The sequence below is a fragment of the Leptonychotes weddellii genome, chromosome 13, assembly GCF_054177405.1.
Source record: "Leptonychotes weddellii isolate Sample4059 chromosome 13, ASM5417740v2, whole genome shotgun sequence".
NCBI lineage: Eukaryota > Metazoa > Chordata > Mammalia > Carnivora > Phocidae > Leptonychotes > Leptonychotes weddellii.
In genome coordinates, this window is record NC_138381.1 from 54,523,849 (window position 1) to 54,547,057 (window position 23,209).

The 23,209-nt window shown below is 39.9% G+C and overlaps 1 protein-coding gene across 3 annotated transcripts in view; it reads right to left on the minus strand.

Moving 5' to 3' along the window:
* The window catches only part of CEP192 (centrosomal protein 192), a 135,395-nt gene that overhangs the window by 31,146 nt on the left and 81,040 nt on the right, over positions 1 to 23,209 (minus strand). For all 3 annotated transcript variants that reach the window (XM_081802585.1, XM_081802584.1, XM_081802583.1), the window contains 15 exons: positions 22,803 to 22,971; positions 19,790 to 20,708; positions 18,669 to 18,817; positions 17,198 to 17,428; positions 13,234 to 13,359; positions 12,897 to 13,040; positions 12,519 to 12,582; positions 11,955 to 12,094; positions 11,764 to 11,856; positions 11,087 to 11,205; positions 10,014 to 10,190; positions 6,663 to 6,753; positions 6,338 to 6,514; positions 1,510 to 1,770; positions 1,150 to 1,265 (listed from right to left, as the gene is read on the minus strand). In XM_081802585.1, the coding sequence (XP_081658711.1) occupies positions 1,150 to 1,265; positions 1,510 to 1,770; positions 6,338 to 6,514; positions 6,663 to 6,753; positions 10,014 to 10,190; positions 11,087 to 11,205; positions 11,764 to 11,856; positions 11,955 to 12,094; positions 12,519 to 12,582; positions 12,897 to 13,040; positions 13,234 to 13,359; positions 17,198 to 17,428; positions 18,669 to 18,817; positions 19,790 to 20,708; positions 22,803 to 22,971 (2,976 nt within the window). The remainder of the gene's footprint in view (positions 1 to 1,149; positions 1,266 to 1,509; positions 1,771 to 6,337; positions 6,515 to 6,662; positions 6,754 to 10,013; positions 10,191 to 11,086; positions 11,206 to 11,763; positions 11,857 to 11,954; positions 12,095 to 12,518; positions 12,583 to 12,896; positions 13,041 to 13,233; positions 13,360 to 17,197; positions 17,429 to 18,668; positions 18,818 to 19,789; positions 20,709 to 22,802; positions 22,972 to 23,209) is intronic.

The window sequence follows — 23,209 nt, forward strand, 5'->3', positions numbered from 1 at the left end:
AAGAAGAAGAAAAAAAAAAAAAAGAATCTCTGAGGTTAGAGAACGGAAATGTAAATTTCTCTGTAATACTCAGATGTTCACAAACAAAAGAAATCTCATTACTATATATATATGGCAAAGAGGAGTTCTAAAACAATATGCTGATTTCTATATCCCAGTAGAGAGAAAGGGGGAAAAATAAACCCAAACCTGGTAATTTAATTTCTCCAAATGCCAGTTTCTGTATCTTAAAATACTTAACTGAGAAACAAAAGCAGGTTCAAAGTTGAGCTCTTTACATTGGGTCTATTCTAACATCATGTAGCAACCTGTCATTCAAGTCTCTTTTTAAATGTTCCAACAATCCTCAACAGATTAAAAATAAAACAATCTCCTAAATTATGTATCAGAATAAAACACAGCAGAGCACAAAGGGTTGGAAGAAGGAAATACTGGTAAATGCATATAAGCCTCCCCTAGTGGGAGCGAATGGTTTCCTACTGACAGATGAAATGTCCTGAGCTTCACTTATTTTATATTCAGGCCCTGCAGGCTAGGAAACAAAATTTTATAATACAAGAACTCTGAATTCAACATACAAGAAAGTTACCTATGCTTAAATCACACCTAAATCTAAATGTCTAAATTTGACATTTTTGTGTATTAAACTATTATTTAGAAGTACCAAATTTTCTAGAAGCACATGGCGTTAAGTAACCAAGTTAAACACCCTACACATTTCTAAATACAACTTAATCCTTTCAAATAATTCACAACATTCCCAGAAATACTACAAATAAGTCAGGTGTGTTTATACACAATATATTCTTTCAGTAGTTCTTAAATCTTTTCTAAAATTGACCTACCATCATTAGGAAGATCGTCCTATTATGAAGTCTGAGGTACCTATTTGCATAAAGGAGAAGAGGCATAATACATCTGTCTAGAAAAGAAGGCACAATGCAAATATGGCAGATGGGTTTCCTACATGCATTTCTTCCTCACATCATGGCGGACTGTCAGCTATACAAATTTTACCAAGATTTTTCATCCACCGGTTTACTAATAAGTAGCTGAGCATGTTTTATAACTTTCAAATCCCAAACCATTTTTAAACCTTCATTATTTCTACGGAAGAGTTTCCAACATCATCTAAGATAAGTAACCTACCTTCGATACTGCTGCCTCGAAATTTCATCACCACCAAAGAAGTATACAGTTGACAGTTCTGTTGTGGTTATATAATTGCTCTCTCTGTCTGATGGATTATATATTATGGTAACATCCTGATGCCAAGGAAAAAAATCAGGAGTGAATATTAAATATTTTTCTTAAGTCATTTCATTGTGAATTAACTACCATATGAGCCTAAACAGTCAATAGACATGGATGCATAATGACAGCGTTTCTAAGATCAGGTATTTCCATTCCTTTATTACTTTCAAATACTAGTTTTTAGCTATAAAATACATAATCCTTAATTTAACCTAAAAATGAGTTCATATTTTTAGTGCAGAGACTTATACTTACTTCTCGTGTTTTTTCTTTGAGCACAAATTTATCTGGAAGAATCCTTAATACTTTAGGATCCAGCAAAACTTTTTTCTGAGAATCCTTAAAACCTATTGCTTTAACAAAAGCTGCCCGAGAGCCAGTGTTATGAACAGAAAAAACAATTCTACTTTCTTTGCCAGGTACTAAGTCATTCACTGTTACCATGTAGCTGTCAGATAACTTTTTAACATCTTCCAAAATAAGATTACTTGTTCCTCCATATCCAGACAAAGGTATCTAAAAGCAGAAAATATATACATCCAAAATTATTTTTATGTAAGCAGAAAGCAGAAGATTAAATTATAGCCAGAAAAAAAAACCCATACAGATTTAATACAATTATTATTCTTTGTGTACTTTGGCTAATTACCCCACTTCCAGTCCAGCATATTTTTTTTTCTTTTTTCTTTTTTTTTAAGATTTTATTTATTTGACAGAGAGAGACACAGCGAGAGAGGGAACACAAGCAGGGGGAGTCGGAGAGGAGAAGCAGGCTTCCCGCCGAGCAGGGAGCCCTATGTGGGGGCTCAATCCCAGGACCCTGAGATCATGACCCAAGCCGAAGGCAGATGCCTAACGACTGAGCCACCCAGGTGCCCCAATCCAGCATCATATTAAAGAACTTCTCTTAGGACAAAAACAAATCAAAGAGTTGCAAAATTATTTACCTTCCAATATGCTAAATTATTTCATTGTTATACAAGCCAAGCTTAGATGATTAAGGAATAAAAGATTAATATAGATAAACTTGCTTAAGAAGCTAATGTTTAGGGTGAAATATACTGATGTTTGTAATTTACTTTGAATTGCATAAAAAAAGAGACAAATTGATGGATGGTGAGATATGTGATTAAACAGAGCAAAATGTTAACTGTAGAATCTATGTGGTAGGGTATGTGAGGGTTCACCATATAATTCTTCCAACTTCCCAATTATTCTCAATTTTGAAAATGAAATGTGTTGGTGAAACAAAATCTATTGTTCTATAATCCTATTAGCTTTTGATCTATCAGATGAGAAAGAAGTGTGCCAAAGGGACCAAACAGAAGCCAAGAACTCAAACAACTCTCAGAGGACAGGCTCCCTGGTAGCCAGAGTGCAGACTGGAGGCAGACTTTAAGGGCCAGTGGGTGCTGTCTCCAAGCCAGGCTGCTTCCACAGGGTTCAGCACTACCAGAAAACAAGGATTCAGAGAATAAAGTCTATAAATAAAAATGTAGGAAAACAGATATGCTGCTAGAAAACAAACTTTCCATATCCTTTAAAATGCACTCCTTTAAGGGGTACCTGGGTGGCTCAGTCGGTTAAACATCCAACTCTTGATTTTGGCTCAGGTCATGATCTCAGGATCCTGGGAGGAAGCTCCGAGCTCAGCGGGGAGTCTGCCTGAGATTCTCCCTCCCGCTCCCTCCCCCAACTCACGCACTCATGCTCTCTCTAAAATAAATAAATAGGGGCGCCTGGGTGGTTCAGTCTGGTTAAACGTCTGCCTTTGGCTCAGGTCATGATCTCAGGGTCCTGGGACTGAGCCCCCAGTCGGGCTCCCTGCTCAGCAGGGAGTCTGCTTCTCCCTCTCCCTCTGTTGCTCCCCCTGCTTGTACTTTCTGTCAAATAAATAAATAAAATCTTTAAACAAAATAATCTTAAAAAAATGCACTCCTTTCAAAATGATCTATCATTCCTAATTATTAAACTGTGTTCCAGGGGCACCTGGTGGCTCAGGTGGTTAAACGTCTGCCATCTGCTCAGACCATGGTCTCACGGTTGTGGGATCGAGCCCCGTATCAAGCTCCCTGCTCAGAGGGGAGTCTGCTTCACCCTCTCCCTCTGCCCCTTCCCCCCCGTTCATGCTCTCTCTCTCTAATAAATAAAATCTTTTGAAAAATAAAATGTTTCAAAGAATGCCTTGCAAACTTGAAAACGTCAATAGCTTATTTTGAGTTGTGTTATATACTTAAAATAACGTTTTGAAAAATTAAATTTAGGGACCTCATAAATTGGTATTCGTGTGCCAAAATGAGTACAGATTGGCAGCATTTTAAAGTGCTTCAGATCTGAAGCTCCTACAAATCCCTCCTCATTCAGAGTGAGCTCTTGGTAGTTTTGAAAACCAAAACTGTTTCTAATTTCTCTTCCCACAGAAACTTCCAAGTAAATTTTATGTATGAAACTAGAAAATGGGAAAAGTTTGTTTTTGAAAACACTCAATGTAAGTATTCTTCCTGTATTTCAAAGCCTAAGGAATCACAAATAACTGCTGAGTAAAAGGTTAAGAAAAAGAATGATTAAATGAAATAAACTCTGACCAATGCTAATAGATCCCAAGATTCAAGAGGAAGAACTACTGCCCTAGAGCAGTTTTCTTAACCTCGCACTATGGACATCTTGAGCTACATCATTCCTTGGGGTGGGGGCCATCCTGCACCTTGCAGGGAGTTTATGTGCATCCCTGGCTTCTACTCACTAGATGCCAGGAGCACCCTTTTCCCCACCCGCAGTTACAACCAAAAATGTGTCCACTTATTGCCAAAAGTCCCCTGGAGGGTAAAACAGCCTCTGGTTGAGAACTCCTGCTCTAAGGGACTGGAAAACAGAAGTAGTATGAACACCTAGAGCCTGCATAATAGATAAAAATGGGCTTTGCCGTCAGGTAGTCTGAATTTGAACCCTGAACCACGTACTGCCATGTAAGATGCACCACCATGGCAAGCCCCTCTCTAGGTTTGCTTCCCTATGTGTAGCATGGAGACAGTGGTATGATCTTAGTTGTTTGAAGATAAAGTGTGATAATCCATGTAGTGATGATTAAGAGTAGTGCCTGGCATATACTCAGCATGCAATAAATGTGTCTTTATTGCAGTCCCACAATGTTTTATGGTACACAAAGTATAGTTTCACTAGTTTCTCAGAACCAAACCAGGAAGGTAATATTTAATAAGTGAGTAAAGCACGAGCAAGTGGAGACTGATCCGGAGTGAGTGTGAAGAACAGAAGCAGGGCTGCTCCCAGTGCTCTTCCACCACTGTACCAGTTCCTCATCTCTACAACATACAGCAGTGCTGGTGGTCCAAGCCTTCTTGTGAGATAAAGGCCATATTCATCTGTACACTTCAGGTCCCCATTCAGGCCACCTCTGAAAGGACAGGTGGAAGCTACATAGGCAGGACTCCCACTAGGATCCTGGTTTGTCTTAAGAGGACATCAGCCTGAACTTCTGCTTGGTGACTGTCAAAACAAATGGTCCTGCCCTAAGCCACCAGGGAATTATTAGTTCTCCAGAAATTCTTACTTAAGAATAATCTTAGGGGCGCCTGGGTGACTCAGTCGGTTAAGTGGCTGCCTTCGGCTCAGGTCATGATCCTGGGGTCCTGGGATCGAGCCCCACATCCGGCTCCCTGCTCAGCGGAGAGCCTGCTTCTCCCTCTCCCTCTGCCTGCCACTCTGCCTACTTGTGCTCTCTGTCAAATAAATAAAATCTTAAAAAAAAAAAAAAAAAAGAATAATCTTAAACATCTTGGCTAGTCAACCTGAAACTAATGGAAATATATTCAGGATAGTCTGAAAGACACAGCCCATCTAGTCCTCTCCACAAACCACTTGATTCTTACTTGAAACCAGACCATCAGGATATGTTGTACTTTGGCACTGTGTCCTCGGCTCACGTGGAAGGATGTTCTTCCTAAAGACGACCACTTAGATCCTTTTTTTTTTTAAATTAAGTATACCCTACCCCCAACGTGGGTCTAAAACTCAGAATCCCAAGATCAAGAGTCACATGCTCTACTGACTGAGCTGGCCAGGCACCTGACCACTTACATCTTTAAACAATTTTGCCCACCACAGCTCATGGGGCCAAGTGAAGAGCTCCACAATGTCAAGCTTCAGCATCAAAAAAAGCTAGATTTGCCATAAAGATCTACTGTTAAAAAAAAAAAATAACAAAAAACGTTTCAGGGGTGCTTGGGTAGCTCAGTCAGTTAAGCGTCCAACTCTTGATTTCAGCTCAGGTCATGATCTCAAGGTCATGAGATCAAGCCCCATGTTGGGATTCTTTCTCCCTCTCCCTCTGCCCCTCCTCCCATTCCCCCTCCCTTTTCTCTCTCTCTCAAACAAACAAACAAAACCTCAACCTTTTAAGCACTGCTAATCTTGTAATTCATTACATTCCTTCTCTAACACTAGAAAATGGACCAACATTTTAGTTCCAGCCCCACAGCCAAAAACCATGCAGTTTTAAGGTATGCACTTTTATGGAGTGTGTGTTTGACCACCCTGTCCTTTTTTCCTTTTCTCAATGATTTACCACTTTTATCTCTCACTACTCTAAATGTATCTAAAGAAATGAGTTCAAATCCTTTTGAAAATTATGATGGGAAGAAACAAAATATAAAAAGCTCTCGTCATTGTATCCCTAGTTCTGGAACAGAGTCTAGTAAATGGTGTCAACAGGTATTTTGCTGAATTGAAAGAATAAAATTTACTTGGAAAGTATCTTAAACAGTTTGATCTGGTTTTACCAAAAAATGTGTTACTGTAAAGATGGGTATATTTCAAAATTCTCAAGCTGAAATGAACCTTAAAGGCATGAGAAGAAACGGTTTCCTACAGTAATACTATGGAGACTACTTTTATAACACAACACTTGTACAAAGTACATTAATTACTCCCTAACTTGTTTGTAAAAGGCAATCACCTATTCTGACTTACAAAAAGTAGAGTATACATAATTTACCAATATTAAACTAATAGTTACAAGATGTAAGAAACTTCATGGGAGGAAAAAAAAGCAATAAAATCATCTTACCGTGAACTTAATGCCCGGTTGTGAGTGAATTCCCAGTTGTTTAATTTCAAGTTTAGCCAACATACAAGATAATCGAGTAGGTGCAAATAACACAGAGATGTGAATGTCTTCTTCTGGACGCATTCTAATCTCACAGTTACTGGTTAGTCGTTCTTCTGAACCAAAAGTATGCTGAAGCTACAATTTAAAAACAATCACTGCATACAACAAAGGAGGAGCCCAAATAAAACTACCATCAACCCAAAGCTTCAAAGACGAAGACACAACGGTCTGCATATGTAAGTGGTCTAAAAGAACATGAAACAGCACCATGCACTCTACGAACCTGAAAGCAGTCCTGGTCTTGTCCTCTAATGAGCAGTCGCAGATGCTGGGTTGTAGATGTACAATTATTTCGTAAAGCTAGCTTCTGAAGCCTAGGAACAATTACACATTGTAAATGTAGTTTTCCTCTGTGGATATTGCTACAACTATAAAACCAAAGCCAATTAAAACTGACTGCAATGTTTAGAGATGGACTGGATTACATATGCCATTTTATTAGCAGCCTGGAAAGGTATCTCCACAGTCCTAGGATTCCACATTTCTGAAAACATACTCAAAACATATTCACCTTGTCAGAGAAACTCTTTGGTTTAATCATTCTCCTATTATAGCTCCTTAGCCGACCTTATTTATACTATACATATAAGTCTTATCTGTCTTGTAAAACAATCAAATGAAAATCCACATTAACAAATTCATTAAGTCTCTAAGTCAATACCATGCTTAGCTTGAATTCCTACCTTTCATGGCAACAAGGAGTCCCAGGCACATTGCTTAGATTTTTCACTCTAAGAGCCTCATTTGCACAAATTGGTCTTTTAAACGGTACACTGAATTAACCATACTTTTAAAAAAGTTATAATATGCAAGTACAATAGACTTATGAATAACAGCTGGCTGGTGGTAAAAAACAATCCTTCAATCTTTGAAAATATATGAATCCTATCTTCATTGGGAGAATAGGAAATCATGAGTAAATCTCCATTGTATTCAAATTCTGAATATTGACAGTTACATTATTTAAACTGTGGCCTATGTCTTGTCCAACTTGGGATAAAGGGGAAAGGTTGCTGAGCTTAACCTCAGAATAAAATGTAAGACCTCCGCTATCAGCAGACCCGGGAAAAGCATTCATAGGAACACTGACTGGGAAAGATTTACCGAAAAAATAATTCTTTAAAAGCTTTTATATTTTATCTGTTTTTAAAGAAATGTGGTTATCATTTTCAAGTAGTAGAGCTACCAATTTGGGTGGGGGGGGTTCAGTTTCTAGTTTTAAAAAGGAACTATACAAAATAAAAAGGGTTAACTTCATTATTATTTGGGTCCACATAAATTAATAAGAAAAAAATACTAAAACCTAAGCAACAAATAGCCAAACTACATATGCAGACTTATGAGAAACTAGAATGAGTGAATGAATATATGGAAAAATGCAGAACTTCAAAAATCCAAAAACATCAGAATGAAGTACCACTTCATTTGGACCACTTTATCCTGAGAAAATATAATTTTAATTTATTATCATTTCTATCTATAACTGAGGCAAAACCCATTACTCAATGACACGTCACATGTGACGTGTCCACTGCCCCCCCCACATTATATATTAATTTTTTCTTTACTCTAGAAGAGCTTACTTCAAATCTCCGTTTTTAAGAAGCACCTTCTTCCATAAAGACAGGCAGAGAATAGGCAAGTACCACATTGGAAGGGCACCTAGTAGGCACCAGCATCCCCCACCCTGTTTCTGAGTCCTCTCCCAGCATGCACTGGGTCACAGCCTCTGACTGTTTCATAGGACATTTTTAATGGACAGAAAATAGGAAGATCTCTTTATAAGCAGAGAGCACACCACTTTATCATAAACTCTGCTGCAACATCCTTACAAAGGAGTAGCACAAGATACTTGTTGCCAGGGTATACTGGAAAGTGATTTTCCTCTTCCTTTCACTTAGACATCAATGGCTGATCTGAACAGCTAAGTTATTTCAGCCACCTTCCAGAGCACAGAACTTCAAGGTCTCAATCACTATTTGTACATGTATTGGAGCAGACCACAAATCAATGTTTCCAGGAAAAATATGGCATATAGACACTGTTCAGGTTCAACTGTATAGAGCTGGAAAAACCTACACAGGAATATGCCTTTGTTCAGCCCTTCCTTTCAATGTGTATTCCATCCTAACTGGCTGCAAAAAGCTTAACTAACAACACAGGAGCTACTAAAGAGGGCACAATACCTCAAACCCCCTGCCATTCAGGATTTTTCAAAGGTCTAGCTGAGCGAATCTTTACTGAGAGCTGCTTAAAGGACACACAGCCCACCATTCTTCTAGGGGCCTAAGCTGTCTCAATCAAGCCACCACATGCTTCAGTACCCAGAAAACGCTATTAGCTGAGTGTTCACATGTGACGCGTCCAGACTGGACTGAGCACCTCAAAGGGGGAGCATCCTGATAGGAGTATTTACTGTGAAGTTGTCTTACTCTGAGACTCACTATATTGTATGGATTTCTCTTTAAAAGGACCCTGGAAGAAACATCTTTCTAAAGTCTGTAGCAGGAACAGCTATACTCGCTCACGCAGTAACTGGTTTGTTCTTAACCTTTGAACACTCTGACTTGTTTCAGGATGATGGGGGAAGAGTCAGAACCAAGCACAAGACCCACATCAAGGCAAGGGTACAGGGTCTACAGGTGAGCCTTTGGGCACTACCTTTATGGTGACCATGTCTCATTTTCCCACAGCAGTCAGCCCTCAACTGTTTTTATCTTACTGTGTCTTTCTGAAAGCTGCTTTCAGAACAAGACAAGGTACATATGATTACATGGATGGTCAAGCAGATGTATGAACTCTATAAAGTAAGGAGGTTCAATCAGATTCTTTTTGCACTGACAAAACTATAATTTTAAAGAAGTACCTATAGTACAGATTCAGCCAGAAGTTTCTTATTGCTCAGGTGCCAAAGAAATGTATGGGTAAAACATTTAGGTCAAACACAAACACAAAAATGCAAAATAGAGGAAACACTGAGGTTTCATAACTACTAGATTATTAATTGGCATATTTGAGGTTGGCAAAAAAATTTTAGCTATGTTGCTAAGCTTATGAAGGGAAAAAATATTACCATACTATATATTATATGCCAATTTATTAACTCAGAGTTCATATTCAAAATGTATAATCAAAGTGCACATAAAAATAAGGTTCAAGATGTAATTCACATTAAACTATGACAGAACAGATCTGCTCTATTAAAGACTCCTTATACTCTTTAAAGTACAAGGTATTCACCAACTACTCTGTAAACTCCTTAAGCAGAATGCAAGGTGTCCGATTATTGTTTCTTCCCACCTTTCCATAGGGCTTTCCAGAGAAGGAACAGAGAAACTCTTAATTGCCTAAATTTGGTAATCAGCACAGAAAAGAGCCTAAGAAAACCTTAACTTATTTTTTTGGATTGCAGAGGTGAAAATTTTAACTAAAACAACCAAGTTCACGATGGGAACATAACACAGCTTTACTTCAACTCTGAAAGCACTAACATGGTCCTAACTACCACACCAGAGACCAACTAGGTGATGACAGCAGAATCTTCACATCCAAAGGTTGCTACATGCATACTTACCGTGTTCTACCAAGAGGGACACCCCCCCAGGCCAGAAACTGCTTGTTGGACAACATCGATGGAGCAGCTAAGCAGCGAGAGCCAGGCGTCAGAGGTTTGTTTCCTGAAGAAACTACTTCACCTTTTAACACCACTTCATACTGAGGTCCAAATGGCTGCACAAATATTTTTAAGATCCTAAGAAAGAAAGCCATCTGAGGTGAATGTCCAGAATTCAGTTCTATTGGCATCTATTCCCCACAGGCTTCCTTTGTCCCAAGAGACTGAACTGGGCGCTGAGGATACAATGACATTCCCACCCTTAGAGCTTATATTACAAAGAAGAATACACACAAGGAAAGAGACAGTCATAATACCATCGACGTAACGGGAGAGGGGAAGTTCACGGGGCCACAGGAATCTTACCAACTACTATTTATGAGAAGTCTGGAAGGAGTTGAGAAAAGCTTCCTAGATGGAAGAGTTAACCCAGTGAAGTTGCGGGCACGCGTTCCAGGCACAAGTATTCGCATCGGTGCAGACCAGCTCTTGTCCGTAAAGTCACAGGAGCGGACTGAGCACACTAAGGCATTCTATAACCCAGGTGGAGGGCAGGCCATGTGTGTCTCAGGACACCATGCTTCTAAGCTCTGTTCACCAAGCAAGTTCAAATACTAATGACAACAGTGCTCTGACCACTTATGATTTGGGCACCAAAATGTTACAAGCCTGGAGAAGGGGTGGGGGTGGGGGTGGGGGGTGTGTGGGGAAGCATCTTAAACTTTAACAACTGGCAATGGCTTCCTTGGAGAGCGTGGAAAGGTTAATGAGAAACATCAAGATTGACATTTTATTATTGCTTTTGTCAGAATATACCTGAAAATAGTAATTTCTTAATTTCTAGTCAGCTGGGTTTAAAGGAGAGTTTTAGTAAACAAAAAGAAGAAAATCTGAGGCAAAAAGAGGTTAAACAGAGCTATATTATCTATTAGGTAAGATAAAACATGTACTCTATCACTCAAGCTGTGGACTGAAGCACACTGGCTATTTTGAGGGAAGAGTATAACTTGTTATTATAAATAATTTTATATTACCTTTCCTCACAGGCTTGGGAGTCCTTTGGAGTAAATGTGACTATAACTTCGCGTTCCTCTCCAGGTTTAAGGAATAGATTCTCTGGATCCACTGAAAAGTGACTTCCTTGATCTGGGATCTAAATATTTATACAATTATAACTAAATGCCAACTTAGGCAAATACGGCTCTTACTCAGTTACTCTCATTTTTCATTTACTCTGATAGGTTATTTTTCCCTTCTGCCTTGTCTGTCACTGCCCCACCTTGTCTTTTTCTCTTGGAAAGGGTACTTCCTCTTCCATAACAAACTTCATCTCCCATCCCATGACATCCCATGACATCCCCGTTGCTAATACCCTCCTGCTCACCCACACATCTCAGAAATAACGTCTACTATGTGATCACTCTCCTCCAATTCCACCTATCCACAGGATAACACACACATTTTTCAGGGACTAATCTAGAACTTGGTTCTTACACATAAAACATCAGAGGTCAAAGTTAAAGTACCCTACCATCTATTTCACACTAGTGTAACCCCCAGCTTTTAAAGCACTCACACAGGTTCTTCTGTTTGATCCCCATGGCACTCTGCCAAGGGAGGCAGCTGAGCAACCTTCAGAATGTGAGGAGATACTCAGAGTCTCACAGTCTGAGGAAATACTATGTCATAGCATTCTGACACAAATTCTTACCTTGATATCTAAGTAAACGTCAATATTCCCCGCATTTTTCAAAGGTAAGTGCTGCTTTGTTGAGGAAGCCATACTGGCAAACAAATGCATAGTCTAGAGGATGGGGTAAAACCAACATTTTAAATACTGTCACAATTAGAATGAAATCAACCTGAACATAAAATCGTGGCAAAGAGAAGAGTTTAGGGTACCTGTAAGTCTTTTGGAGCATGTATCCTAGCTATTCCTGTTCTTGCTTGAAGACCAATACTTTTAATGACTGGGGTAGGGTTTGGGCTATCAACTTCTATATCGACTCTTGCCAAGAACTCTTCTGCTGAATCTAAAATCTCTACAAAAGTTGATTCTTTTAGTTCAGAGACCAGAGAGTTATTTAATTCTAAATGCCTCAAGTGGCCCAACACTATACCCTCAGGGGTCACAAGAAATTCTAAGCAATTTAAAGAATTCAAAGAGGAATAGAAATGAGTGGAGGGGAAAGGAGAAAAAGAAAGAAAACATCCAACTGGTAGATGTGATAAAATCAGTGAACAGAAAAGATCCCAAAAGGTTTTCAGTGGTACTCGCTGGGGTTACCCAAACATGGGTTTGACCCAAAACAGCATGCATGCTCTCTGCCCCATTTTAAAAACAACACAAAATATTTGACAAATTACTCAAAGTATTCACATTTACTGATGGAGGAAATATGCCTCAACTTTGTGGTTTATTTAGCTACAGAGTAAAGCAATTCCCAAAAAACATATGTATGATACCTGAAGAAGTGATCTGTTTCTTTGGACCATGGAAAAGAACCCAAATTATCAGAAATTCTGGATCCTGTAAAATAAAATAAAATAAATTTACACTAGCATTAAGATTTAAGTCTTAATGAAAGATAAGTCGTGGGCGCCTGGGTAGCTCAGTTGGTTAAGCGACTGCCTTTGGCTCAGGTCATGATCCTGGAGTCCCAGGATCGAGTCCCACATCGGGCTCGGCAGGGAGTCTGCTTCTCCCTCTGACCCTCCCCCCTCTCATGTGCTCTCTCTCAAATAAATAAATAAAATCTTTAAAAAAAAAAAAAAGAAAGATAAGTCGTTTGGAAACCTACCTTCCTCTTCAATTCTAAGCAGTCCTTCAATCCCCCAGCTTACCTGCCCATCATAGCTAGCAGGCATCATGTGGTTGACCACAGAAGGAGCTGCCAGCTGAGCAATCACGTCAGCATATGGAGCTGCTTTCAAAGAAGCATGGACGGGTGCCTTGGAAAACGTGAAGCAGCGCCAGGCTATGGCATTCTGTTCAGAAATAGAAGAATCGGTTTCAATAAAGCCAACAGTACAATGTTGGTGTGATGTTAAATTTGTTGACAGAATCCTTAACAAAAAAATGTACTTCCAGAAGAAAAATTAATCAAGAATGATACTAGGAGTGTCTACAATTCCAAATCAATGTGCTCTGTAAAGTTTCTTACTGTATGTTAGTACTTACAGCACTAATAACAAGTCTGATTGGCACAGCGGCATGAGTCCTGTTTATCAATTTTAATGGCAGAGCTTTCCAGCCACCGTAAGTCAAGTCGCCAAAATCAAGAACATCTTTCTTTTCTGTTTCTACCTAATTATGAAAGAAAAGACTGATTTCTAAAAAGCAATAAATCAATAAATACCACAGCTTATATTCATATCACTGCTCTTTACAGCCAGAGTCAGCATTAAATGTAAATTTACCTGTTTCCCTAGACCATTTACAACTGCTATTTTCTACAAAAATAAATGTTAAATTCTTTTTTTGAGGTAGTCTATGTATCCAAATATAAACTAGAGAACAAAGCAATACATTTGTTGTTGCTACTCTGAAAAGACTGTTAGATCTTAAGACAAACTGACAATTTTATACAACATATAAGCTTCCTTTCAATGAGCTATGAGCTCTATTATTATACAATTTTAACTTCTCAATTCCCATCAAAATATATGTTGGCATTTTCAGATTTAGTCCAAATTTCTGACAAAACTGAAAATGTTTAAAATGATATCAAAACAGACATATCAAAAGTGTAAAATGAGTGCCTGTCATCGTGACAGATGACTTCTTTAAACACTGGAGAACAACCGAACACAGACCCCTCACACCCACACACGTAGAAATGTTGGATAATATTTAAAATATAGATACATTCCTTTAGCCTGGTCAAATATAAAAGGAAATCAAAAACAGACTGGCAAATGGGAGCTGACTTCCATGGTGGTCCATGAAAGTCTGTGATCAACCCATTCCTAAGGTAGCTGAGCTTCAACACCCTCCTGAGAAGAGAAGGTAGGACCCTGAGCTTGCTGTGGGCCGGGTGAGGCTGGAATGGAATTTGAAGTCCCTGCATCAAATGCAGAAATTCAAAGAAGTGCCCTTTTTATGAAAAGGGACCTGGAAAAATTCTTTTTACACATCTGAGGTGATAATAGGGAAGTTTGTCCAGAGATGGGTGGGTGTTAGAAGATCATTTGTAGGAAAGTAAAACCCCAGGGCTACACCACACTAGGCATGGGAGCTCCAAACTGAAAATCACTGAAACCTTTAGTGCCCTCAGCATTTATACAGAGTGCTCTCCATGGACACTCTGAAAAACCAGGACACATGGGATTTCTATATAGCAAAGAACAGCCTCCATGATGTTAACTCACATTTAAAAAATATAAATTATCAGGGATGCTTGCGTGGCTCAGTCGGTTAAGCGTCTGCCTTCGGCTCAGGTCATGATCCCAGGGTCCTGGGATCAAGTCCCGCATCAGGCTCCCTGCTCAGCAAGTAGCCTGCTTCTCCCTCTGCCTGCCGCTCCCCCTGCTTGTGCTCTCTCTCTCTCTCAATCTCTGACAGCTAAATAAATAAAATCTTTTAAAAAATAAATAAAAATAAAAAATTTAAATTGTCAATTCAAAAATTAGAAACCATATGAAGAAAGTAAGCAGGAAGACCTAGCAAAACTAGCAGAAGAAATCAGCACCTGAAGAACTGAAATAATCTGGATTAATTATAAAATAAGTAAATTTTAGGGGCGCCTGGGTAGCTCAGATGGTTAAGTGTCTGCCTTTGGCTCGGGTCATGATCCCAGGGTCCTGGGATCGAGCCCCACATCTGGCTCCTGGCTCAGCAAGGAGCCTGCTTCTCCCTCTCCCTCTGCCTCTCTCCCTGCTCATGGTCTGTCTCTCTATCTCTGTGTCTCAAATGAATAAATAAAATCTTAAAAAAAAAAAAAAAAGTACGTTTTAAATACAGATAATAGAGTTCGTGAAAAAGATAAAAATAGAAGATTCAAGAAAAGATGGTGAGCAAAAAAAAACGTATAAATAGCTTGATCAATCTGTTAAAAAAAGTTCAATGTTGGGGTTTTAAAACCATCTGGGACTAAAGTATTAGTCAAAGATATTACAGAAGGTAAAGATCAACACTATGACTGCCACTTTTTGAGTTGTTTGGGCTAGAAGCTTTTTGAGTTGTTTGGGCTAGAACAGAGCTCTTAACTAATTTTATACCTGAGTAACCAGTTTGAATAAAATGGGAAATAGAAATGTGTAACTTCCAAACTAATACAAAAGGATGAAAGAGAATTGTTACTTCATTTTTTTAAATTTATTTTTTTTTTTAAGATTTTATTTATTTATTTATTTGACAGAGAGAGACACAGCGAGAGAGGGAACACAAGCAGGGGGAGTGGGAGAGGGAGAAGCAGGCTTCCCGTGGAGCAGGGAGCCCGATGCGAGGCTTGATTCCAGGACTCTGGGATCATGACCTGAGCCGAAGGCAGCCGCTTAAGGACTGAGCCACCCAGGCATCCCGAGAATTGTTACTTTAAAAAGGAACAATTTCACTTAGAAGATAAAATGATCTTGAGTCTAAACGCACATAACAACAGAGCTCAGAATACCCAAGACAAAAATCAATAGAAGAATCGTAAGGAGAAAGAGACAAATCCATAAACACCCCTCTCAGAGGCCAAAACACTAAGCACACAGAAACAGTAGTAATGATACAGAAGACTAGAACCACATAGTAATAAATCAGAGTTAAAGGATATGTGAAAGAATTCTGCACTCAAGAGAAAGAAGAGCCATTCTTTTCAAGCACACAAGAAACATTAACATAAATCGAACACATACTACACTATGGGTTCTCTCACTCCTTCTCCCCCTCCCCAACCCTTATTCTGAATCCAATGTGGGGGATGCGATGCAGAGAGGCAGCTGAAACATTTCCAACACGTCTGGAAATAATAAATGTACTTTAAGGGCACGTGGGTGGCTCAGTCAGTTAAGCATCCAACTCTTGGTTTCGGCTCAGGTCATGATCTCAGGGTCGTGAGATGAAGCCCCACATCAGGCTCTGCACTCAGCAGAGTCTACACCTGAGATTCTCTCCCTCTCCCTTCCTCCATCCCCCCACTCGTGCATGTGCTCTCTCTCTCTCTCTCTCTAAAAATAAATAAAATCTCAAAAAAAAAAATCCCCAAGAAACTATAAATATACTTTAAAATGCATAACCATCCAATTTCCCCAAGAAACGACCCAAAGTCTTCTTTGGCCAGACTTAATACATAAACCTTTAACAATATGGATGAAATAGCTAACTGACTATATTCACTGGTCTTGGTACACATATATGTAGTATGTAATACAAGATTTCAAAAACCATATACATTTAGAAATATTACCATTTCCACTTTCTATTTGAATCAATAGTTCAACAACTATTACTTGAGCCCCTACTATGCGCCAAGCACTATTCTGGAAGTGAACAAGAAACACCCGTCCTGCACCCCCAAACAGCTTACACTCTAGTGTAATGTGATGTGGTCACTGAACACTCATTTGTGTAACATAGGGCAGCTGTTCTTATTTTCCCTATATACATATACACAAGATTTCCCCTACCTAACCACTTACAGTATTGTTTCTTAAAGTGATATTTAAAAGGCTAATATGGGGCAGTTGGTGACTGGCTCAGTTGGTGGAGCATGAAACTCTTGAACTCAGGGGTTGTGAGTCTGAGCCCCACACTGGGTATAGAGATTACTTAAATAAATAAATCTTTAAAAAAAAGTTAAAAATAAAAAAATTTAAAAAGGCTAATATAACATCCAACGTTTACATACAGCACCAGGGATAAACACTGATCTAGTTACATTTCTTAGTTTCCTTTAAAATAAACAACCCAATATGTCTAGTGACTTCAGAACATCTCAAACTAACACCCATATCTAGCAAGTTTACCTGTGCTTCTGTAAAATAATAGAAATAATTTTAAATTCTAAAATAAGAAGATATTAAGAATCAATGGTTAGCGTGAAAGTAACTCTGTGGCATATTTACCCACATATTCATTTTTCTCAAGTATTACTTCTAAGGTTAAACAGCCTCCATTCAAATGCCAGGCATGACAAAGACCTGCTTAAAGTAGTTACCTCGATCACAGGGGTCTCGGCAACAGCCGTGAGAATGACTCGGCTTGCCAAGGCTTCTGCTTGTGCTATGGTCTCAGCATCCGCTGAAAATGGCCAAGAAGCAACACTGAATATACATCTGAAAATCCCAGGATCGGATGGTATGAAAAGTACTTTTATCTCTTCTGTGGCATGAGGTCTTACGATGACTTTATTCTTGAAGACTAAACAAGGATATACTGAAAGATCTACCTTTAAAAAAAAAAAAAAAGCCATACAGTTCATTAAGAAATGGCTTCACAAGGAAAATCAAGAATTAGGATCAACTAGTTTAAGATCCCTTTCTTCCTAAACTATCAACTCCAAAAATTTATTGCTCTTCCAAAATATCCAAGTCTTAGAACTCATTATCTATAAAGTACAATTAGCCAAAATTACGAAGACTTACAAAGCTAAGTTGAATGTGTGTCTGGTCTGTTTTAAAGTAAACACAGCTATCTACACTCTCACTTCCACTGAAAGAGCCCCTGGAAACAGTACTCTGGCACCCCACATGTCATCCAGGACGGGTTTTTGCGGCTGCACAATCAGGGGGATTAGACTGACCTCCAAGTTCCTAATCAGGCCTCCAAGTGCATGATTATGACTCACTTCAAACCCTCCCTCCTCACTGTACACAAGGGCATTCTTTTCTACTCCCACGTCCAGAGGCAACACTAGCTCCTAAATGCCCCTAAAAGGGCCTCCAAGCTCACCTCTCACCCTTAACGCTTTCCTCCAATCACATACTTTCCATCTAACCTCAGGATCAGAGAAGAAAGGCTAGGAAAAGGGCAGGGGGAGAGCAGACATAATCTTACTTTCCCAGGTAAATAAGGGTTATTACCAGGAGGTAAGAGGGAAAGTAAACTCATCCACCAACGCTCGTCTGCAAACTGCAGTGGTAAAACCAGGACATTCCAAGACAGGAGTTGCTGACCGTACTTCCCACCACCCTCCCTGCTCACTCGTGTCCACATAGGTCATTGTAACCATGAAAGGAGATTTAGAATAGTGTATTTTAGCACCTCTACCTGATCATGTGAGAGACCCTTGCTGTAAGAGTTAATGTTAAAATTGTATTTCCAGATATTTAAAAAGATCATGTAAGAACGTGATCAGATAAATTAGTCAAAAAGACTCCACTTACTGAATGAAGGTATAGGTCCTAAGAGTAACTTTTTTGATAAATGACAGTAACTTATATTCAATCACATTTAACAAAACCAACAAATAGTGGAAATCAGAGCTTTCAGTACACTGGATGGACTACAACAAAAGGGGGGGAGGCTAAGAAAAAGATATAATGTTATTTTCTCGTGTACCATTGCAATGATTCTGTGCGAAGATTGGGGGGACAGACTCCCCTGTACAAAAGGAAGTACTAGAGAGAGATCCAGCATTAGTCACAATGCGATTTCTAAGTCAAAGGAGAAAGACACAGAAAGCTTACCTTTTCACCATTAACACTAACGGTGAGAACCCCAATGCTGACCTGTAGCCAGCGGTCAGTTGGATTAAGCACACTGAGGAAGGTCTGTGAAGCAATGCCAACACAGCAAGCATGAGGAAACTTCAATTCCTCAGGTACTCTTACCTTCCCTGGGTAAAGAGAAAGCATGGTCAAATGCAAGTTATATCAAACACCTGATTAAAAGCACAAGTGGGTAAATGGAAATTTTTATAGAAGACTACCTGTGACACCCAAGACCTATGGTATGAAGTGCCCTGGGTCTTAAGGAGTCCTTGACATTGTATAAGCCTCAGCACAGGCCAACAATGTTTTTCTGTTGTATCCAGCCCAGGAAGAACACATGCAATTGATCAAACCCACAATCTGCAGCTAATTAATTCTTCGATGTTACTGCCTATTAGTAATCTCTTCCTTTTTTCTACCACAAATATAAGCCACTACCTAACCGAATAAGAAACTTACAGAGGGCTCTAACTTTCAAGGTTTGCACATCTACCCAGAATTTTTTAATAAGGCCGATCTTTTCACCATCCTTATGCAGTAACTTTGGAATTTCCTTGAGAAGAAAAAGAGGGTAGAGAAGACAGCATGCCAGCGGTCACGTGCACCGTGTCAGAGAAAGCACAGCACCCAGCTCTGCTTAGAGTGGCTGTATCTAGCAAAAGAATCCGGGGGCAGTTCAGCCACTGCAAATAAGGGTGGAAGGGTGCTGTCTCTCACAACTGTTATCCCCCAAAAGACTTTAAAAAGTGGAAGGAGACTCACTCCTCCAGGGAGCCAATTCTAAAAAACTGGGCGGTTCCTAGTTGACAGAATAATAGAAATCTAAGTGCAGAGTACAGGAGAGACAGGAAGACAAAGGCATCAGGGAGTTTCACCTGCATACTTATGTTTGTGTTTTTCTAAGGCCATGCCAGGGACCCTTGCACAGCAATATATTATGGTCTGTGTTCTCAATTTAGGAAAAAGAATAAAATTAAGAATAAAATTCACACCAACCAGTATCTCCTTGAAACAAACTTGTTTTGTGTCTCGCTTGAGAAAACTCAATTTTTAAATAATAGCAAGCAATAAACAGTAACAGAGAAAAAGCATCTTACCAAATCCTGACAGCATTCCTGAATCCCATGGTTCAGTTCCACAGTTTGTACCAACAGACTGCACAGGGAAAGGTTTTGCTGTACTTAGAAGATTCTGATTGAAGGCATTAGAATATGGGTTATAAAGGGAAGAGGGACCCATCAATCCAGAGCCGGTATTTTGTCCTAGACAAATTCCCACGGCCACAGAGTTGTGAACGTGCTCTCCTACGGCAGCAGGGTATGGACAGCTTCCCGAGGGTCCACAGACAGTGGCGCTGCCAGCTTGGCACTGAGGCAGAGCAGCATTTCCAGCTGAAGGTAGTGTTCCCAAATACTGCTGGGCAAAGGGGGCTGCGGTAAAAGAATGTTGAGTCCAGAGCGCAGGAAGTGCGGTGGGCACATTCTGCATCACAGGAGCAGAGCCCCAAGACACAGTGCTGGGAAGAGGGGCGCCCTGGTTCCCCGGGGCCATCCGCTGAGGAGTCTGGCCACTTACTGCACTGTCGGTAGTTAATGCAGCTCCAGAGGCTACTCTCTCACCTTTGTTCACAGATGCCTGGTGTGCCCCAGGCCGGTGTGGCATCGCTGACACAAGTGGGCAGGTGACGCCTGACTTGCTCAGTAGAGCCAGGCTGATCTGGTCCAACTCACTGGGGTGAGAGGTCAGTCCTACTGTACCGATTTCTGATAGGTCTCCACTCCTGGAGGAGAGATCTTTATTCAACCTAAAGTAAGGTTTTACATCTTCAGGTCTGCTACTCAGAGAAGTCATTTCAGTCACATTGTCTGTAGCTGAGTTTTTCTGATTATAGGACCGTGCTACTTTACTTCTACTTTGAAATGGACCTTTTTCTCTCAGTTTTTCCACAGCCTGTTCCTCTGATGGAATTGGACTGGCTTGAGTAATTGTGGTGCTCAATTCACTGGTGACATCACTCTGTGCGTGACAAAAAATGTTATATAATCCACAAACTATTACTAACGCAAACCATGCTGGTATAATCTCAAATAAAGAAGAGATCTACACATTAACTCTCTGAACAAAAGGCCAACTTTCTACAGCTGTGAAACGCAAGATTAAAAGTTGGAAAGTGTTAAGTTACTGCTTCACAGAAATTATGAGGAGATTAAAGAGGAGCTATATACCAATTACATCTCTGACAAATTTACACAGACAAAGGACCAGTGACAAGTACTTTCATTCAAATTTAAGGGATTGTTTTCCTGGAAGCTGTACAATAAAAATCTAATTAAATTAATAACACAGGCGTGGGGGCTGAGCAAGCTTTCAAATGAAATTGACACAAGGTCAGGAAGAATCAACACAGCTCATAGGCTTTCCCATGCCTGTTGTTTGTTTATACCGCTGTTAGGCTTGAAGATGCTAATTTCTATGAGCACTAAGTCTTTTCCAATGTCTAAGATTATGTGGTTCTGTTTTCTTAGGTAAGAAGTAACAGCCCATTCAATGTTCATATACTCATTTCATTATAAGGCATCACCTTAGGAGTGATGTCTATGCCCTGCAGGGTGGACCAATGGAATTTATATATAAGATGCACTTAAACGGACTATTCTCTACGCTTGGTTTGAAAACTTCTCTTAAACCAAATACAAATAGACATTAATAAACAAAGACCAGGTTATTTACCAAACATCATCAACCAATCAATCCACAAAAATAAATAACAGCCAGTTCGTATTCAGTGGTAACTTCTTGGTGCCAAGCCCTGTTCTCACGTCACTGTCCCTCCTTAGAGATGAAGAAACAGGCTTGGGGAAGTTATAGTCTATCTCAGAAAACAGCAGAAGATAGCCCATCTAACTCTACAACTCAGCCTGTAACCACTAGCTAAGAACAAAGAGACCCAACACTTACCAGCATCATCAAAAAGATGGCTTTCAATGATTTGTCCAATGTGACACCATATATATAGTAACTTTAGTGGATATATTTAGTAAGGGCTTGGTGGAGGAGGACTGTACTGAACACAACAGTCATATTCAGCTCATTAAAAAACTGAACACTGTCATATTCACAGAACACACACAAGTCTAGCTTCTCCCACATAAATCTCTCAGATCTACCTGCTTCTCTCCCACTCCCACTGCCACTACCTCAATCCAAGCCCAAACCATCTCTTGCCAGAGTACAGCAGCCTTGTGTCAAAGTCTCCTGGTTTTAATCTTGCCCCTGCTCAGTGCCTCCTCCACACTGCTAGTGCCACGAGCTTTTAAAACATCAACAAAGGGGCGCCTGGGTGGCTCAGTGGGTTAAGCGTCTGCCTTTGGCTCAGGTCCTGATCCCAGGGTTACTAGGCCGGAGCCCTGTGTCAGGCTCCTTGCTGAGTGGGAAGCCTGCTTCTCCCCTCCCTTTGCCCTGACCCCACCCCGGCTCATGCGCTCACTTCTCTCTCAAATAAATAAATAAAAAAAATAAAACATCAACACAGATCATGTCAGTGTCCTGCTTATGAGCCGCTGAACTCCCAAATTTTACATTCAAGACTCTTCATGGTTTGGCCTCTTCTCCTTTTCCCATGTAAAATTCACTGCAGCCATGCCAAACTTCCAGGGGTCCTTCAAATGCAGTGTGCATTTTACAACTCCATATTTACCTTCATTTGTTAGTCTGCTTCCTCCCTGCCAACTAGTCTTACAAAATACGGCTTTGGTATATTACTTATCCCTCCCAATAACCTTTGTTGAACCATCACTAAGTCCAGTCACATTTGTAGTTAACTACCTCTGAATCCCACAGCATAGGTGGATCACAGTGCACTTCATTCCAGTGTGCCTGGCAAGTGTCCTCCACCAGACTGAAAGATTAAAATAGTTGTACTTCTACTGCCTACTCAGCAAGGGTAGCTATTTGATCAAAACACACACGCGCATACATGCACACATACACACACATTTTAAATTAAAACAGCAACAGAAATTACACAGGCCTAAACTTCAGTCTGACTCCTACAACCATTGACTTCAAAGCCATAAGCCTTAGTAAAGAAATAACAGAAATGCTGCCCACCTTGCAGCCCTCAAGGCCATGATCTGAGGCCGTAGTAGGATAGGAGCTCTCTTGTTCAGACATGTAAGTCAACCTACTCACACTAGCTTGTGGACACACCAATTGAGACGACTCACTCTCACAGGGGGGCTTCTGATGAGCTGCTGAACCAAAAGACTCTAAAGCACACCTGAAAGGGAGAACATCTTGTTGATTAGTTTTCCATTCCTTTATCTAACATTATCTACACTAACAAAAAGCCATTTCTGCTTGCCTACAAGCTTGTTAATCTATAGTCTCTGCTCTAGCTGCCATATATGGTAACTCAACCATGGACTTTTAATCTAAAATTGTAAATCATATTCCCATTGAATAAAGCACCTGGTAAACTATTGTAAAAAAAAAAAAAAAACTGTGGCATTTTCATT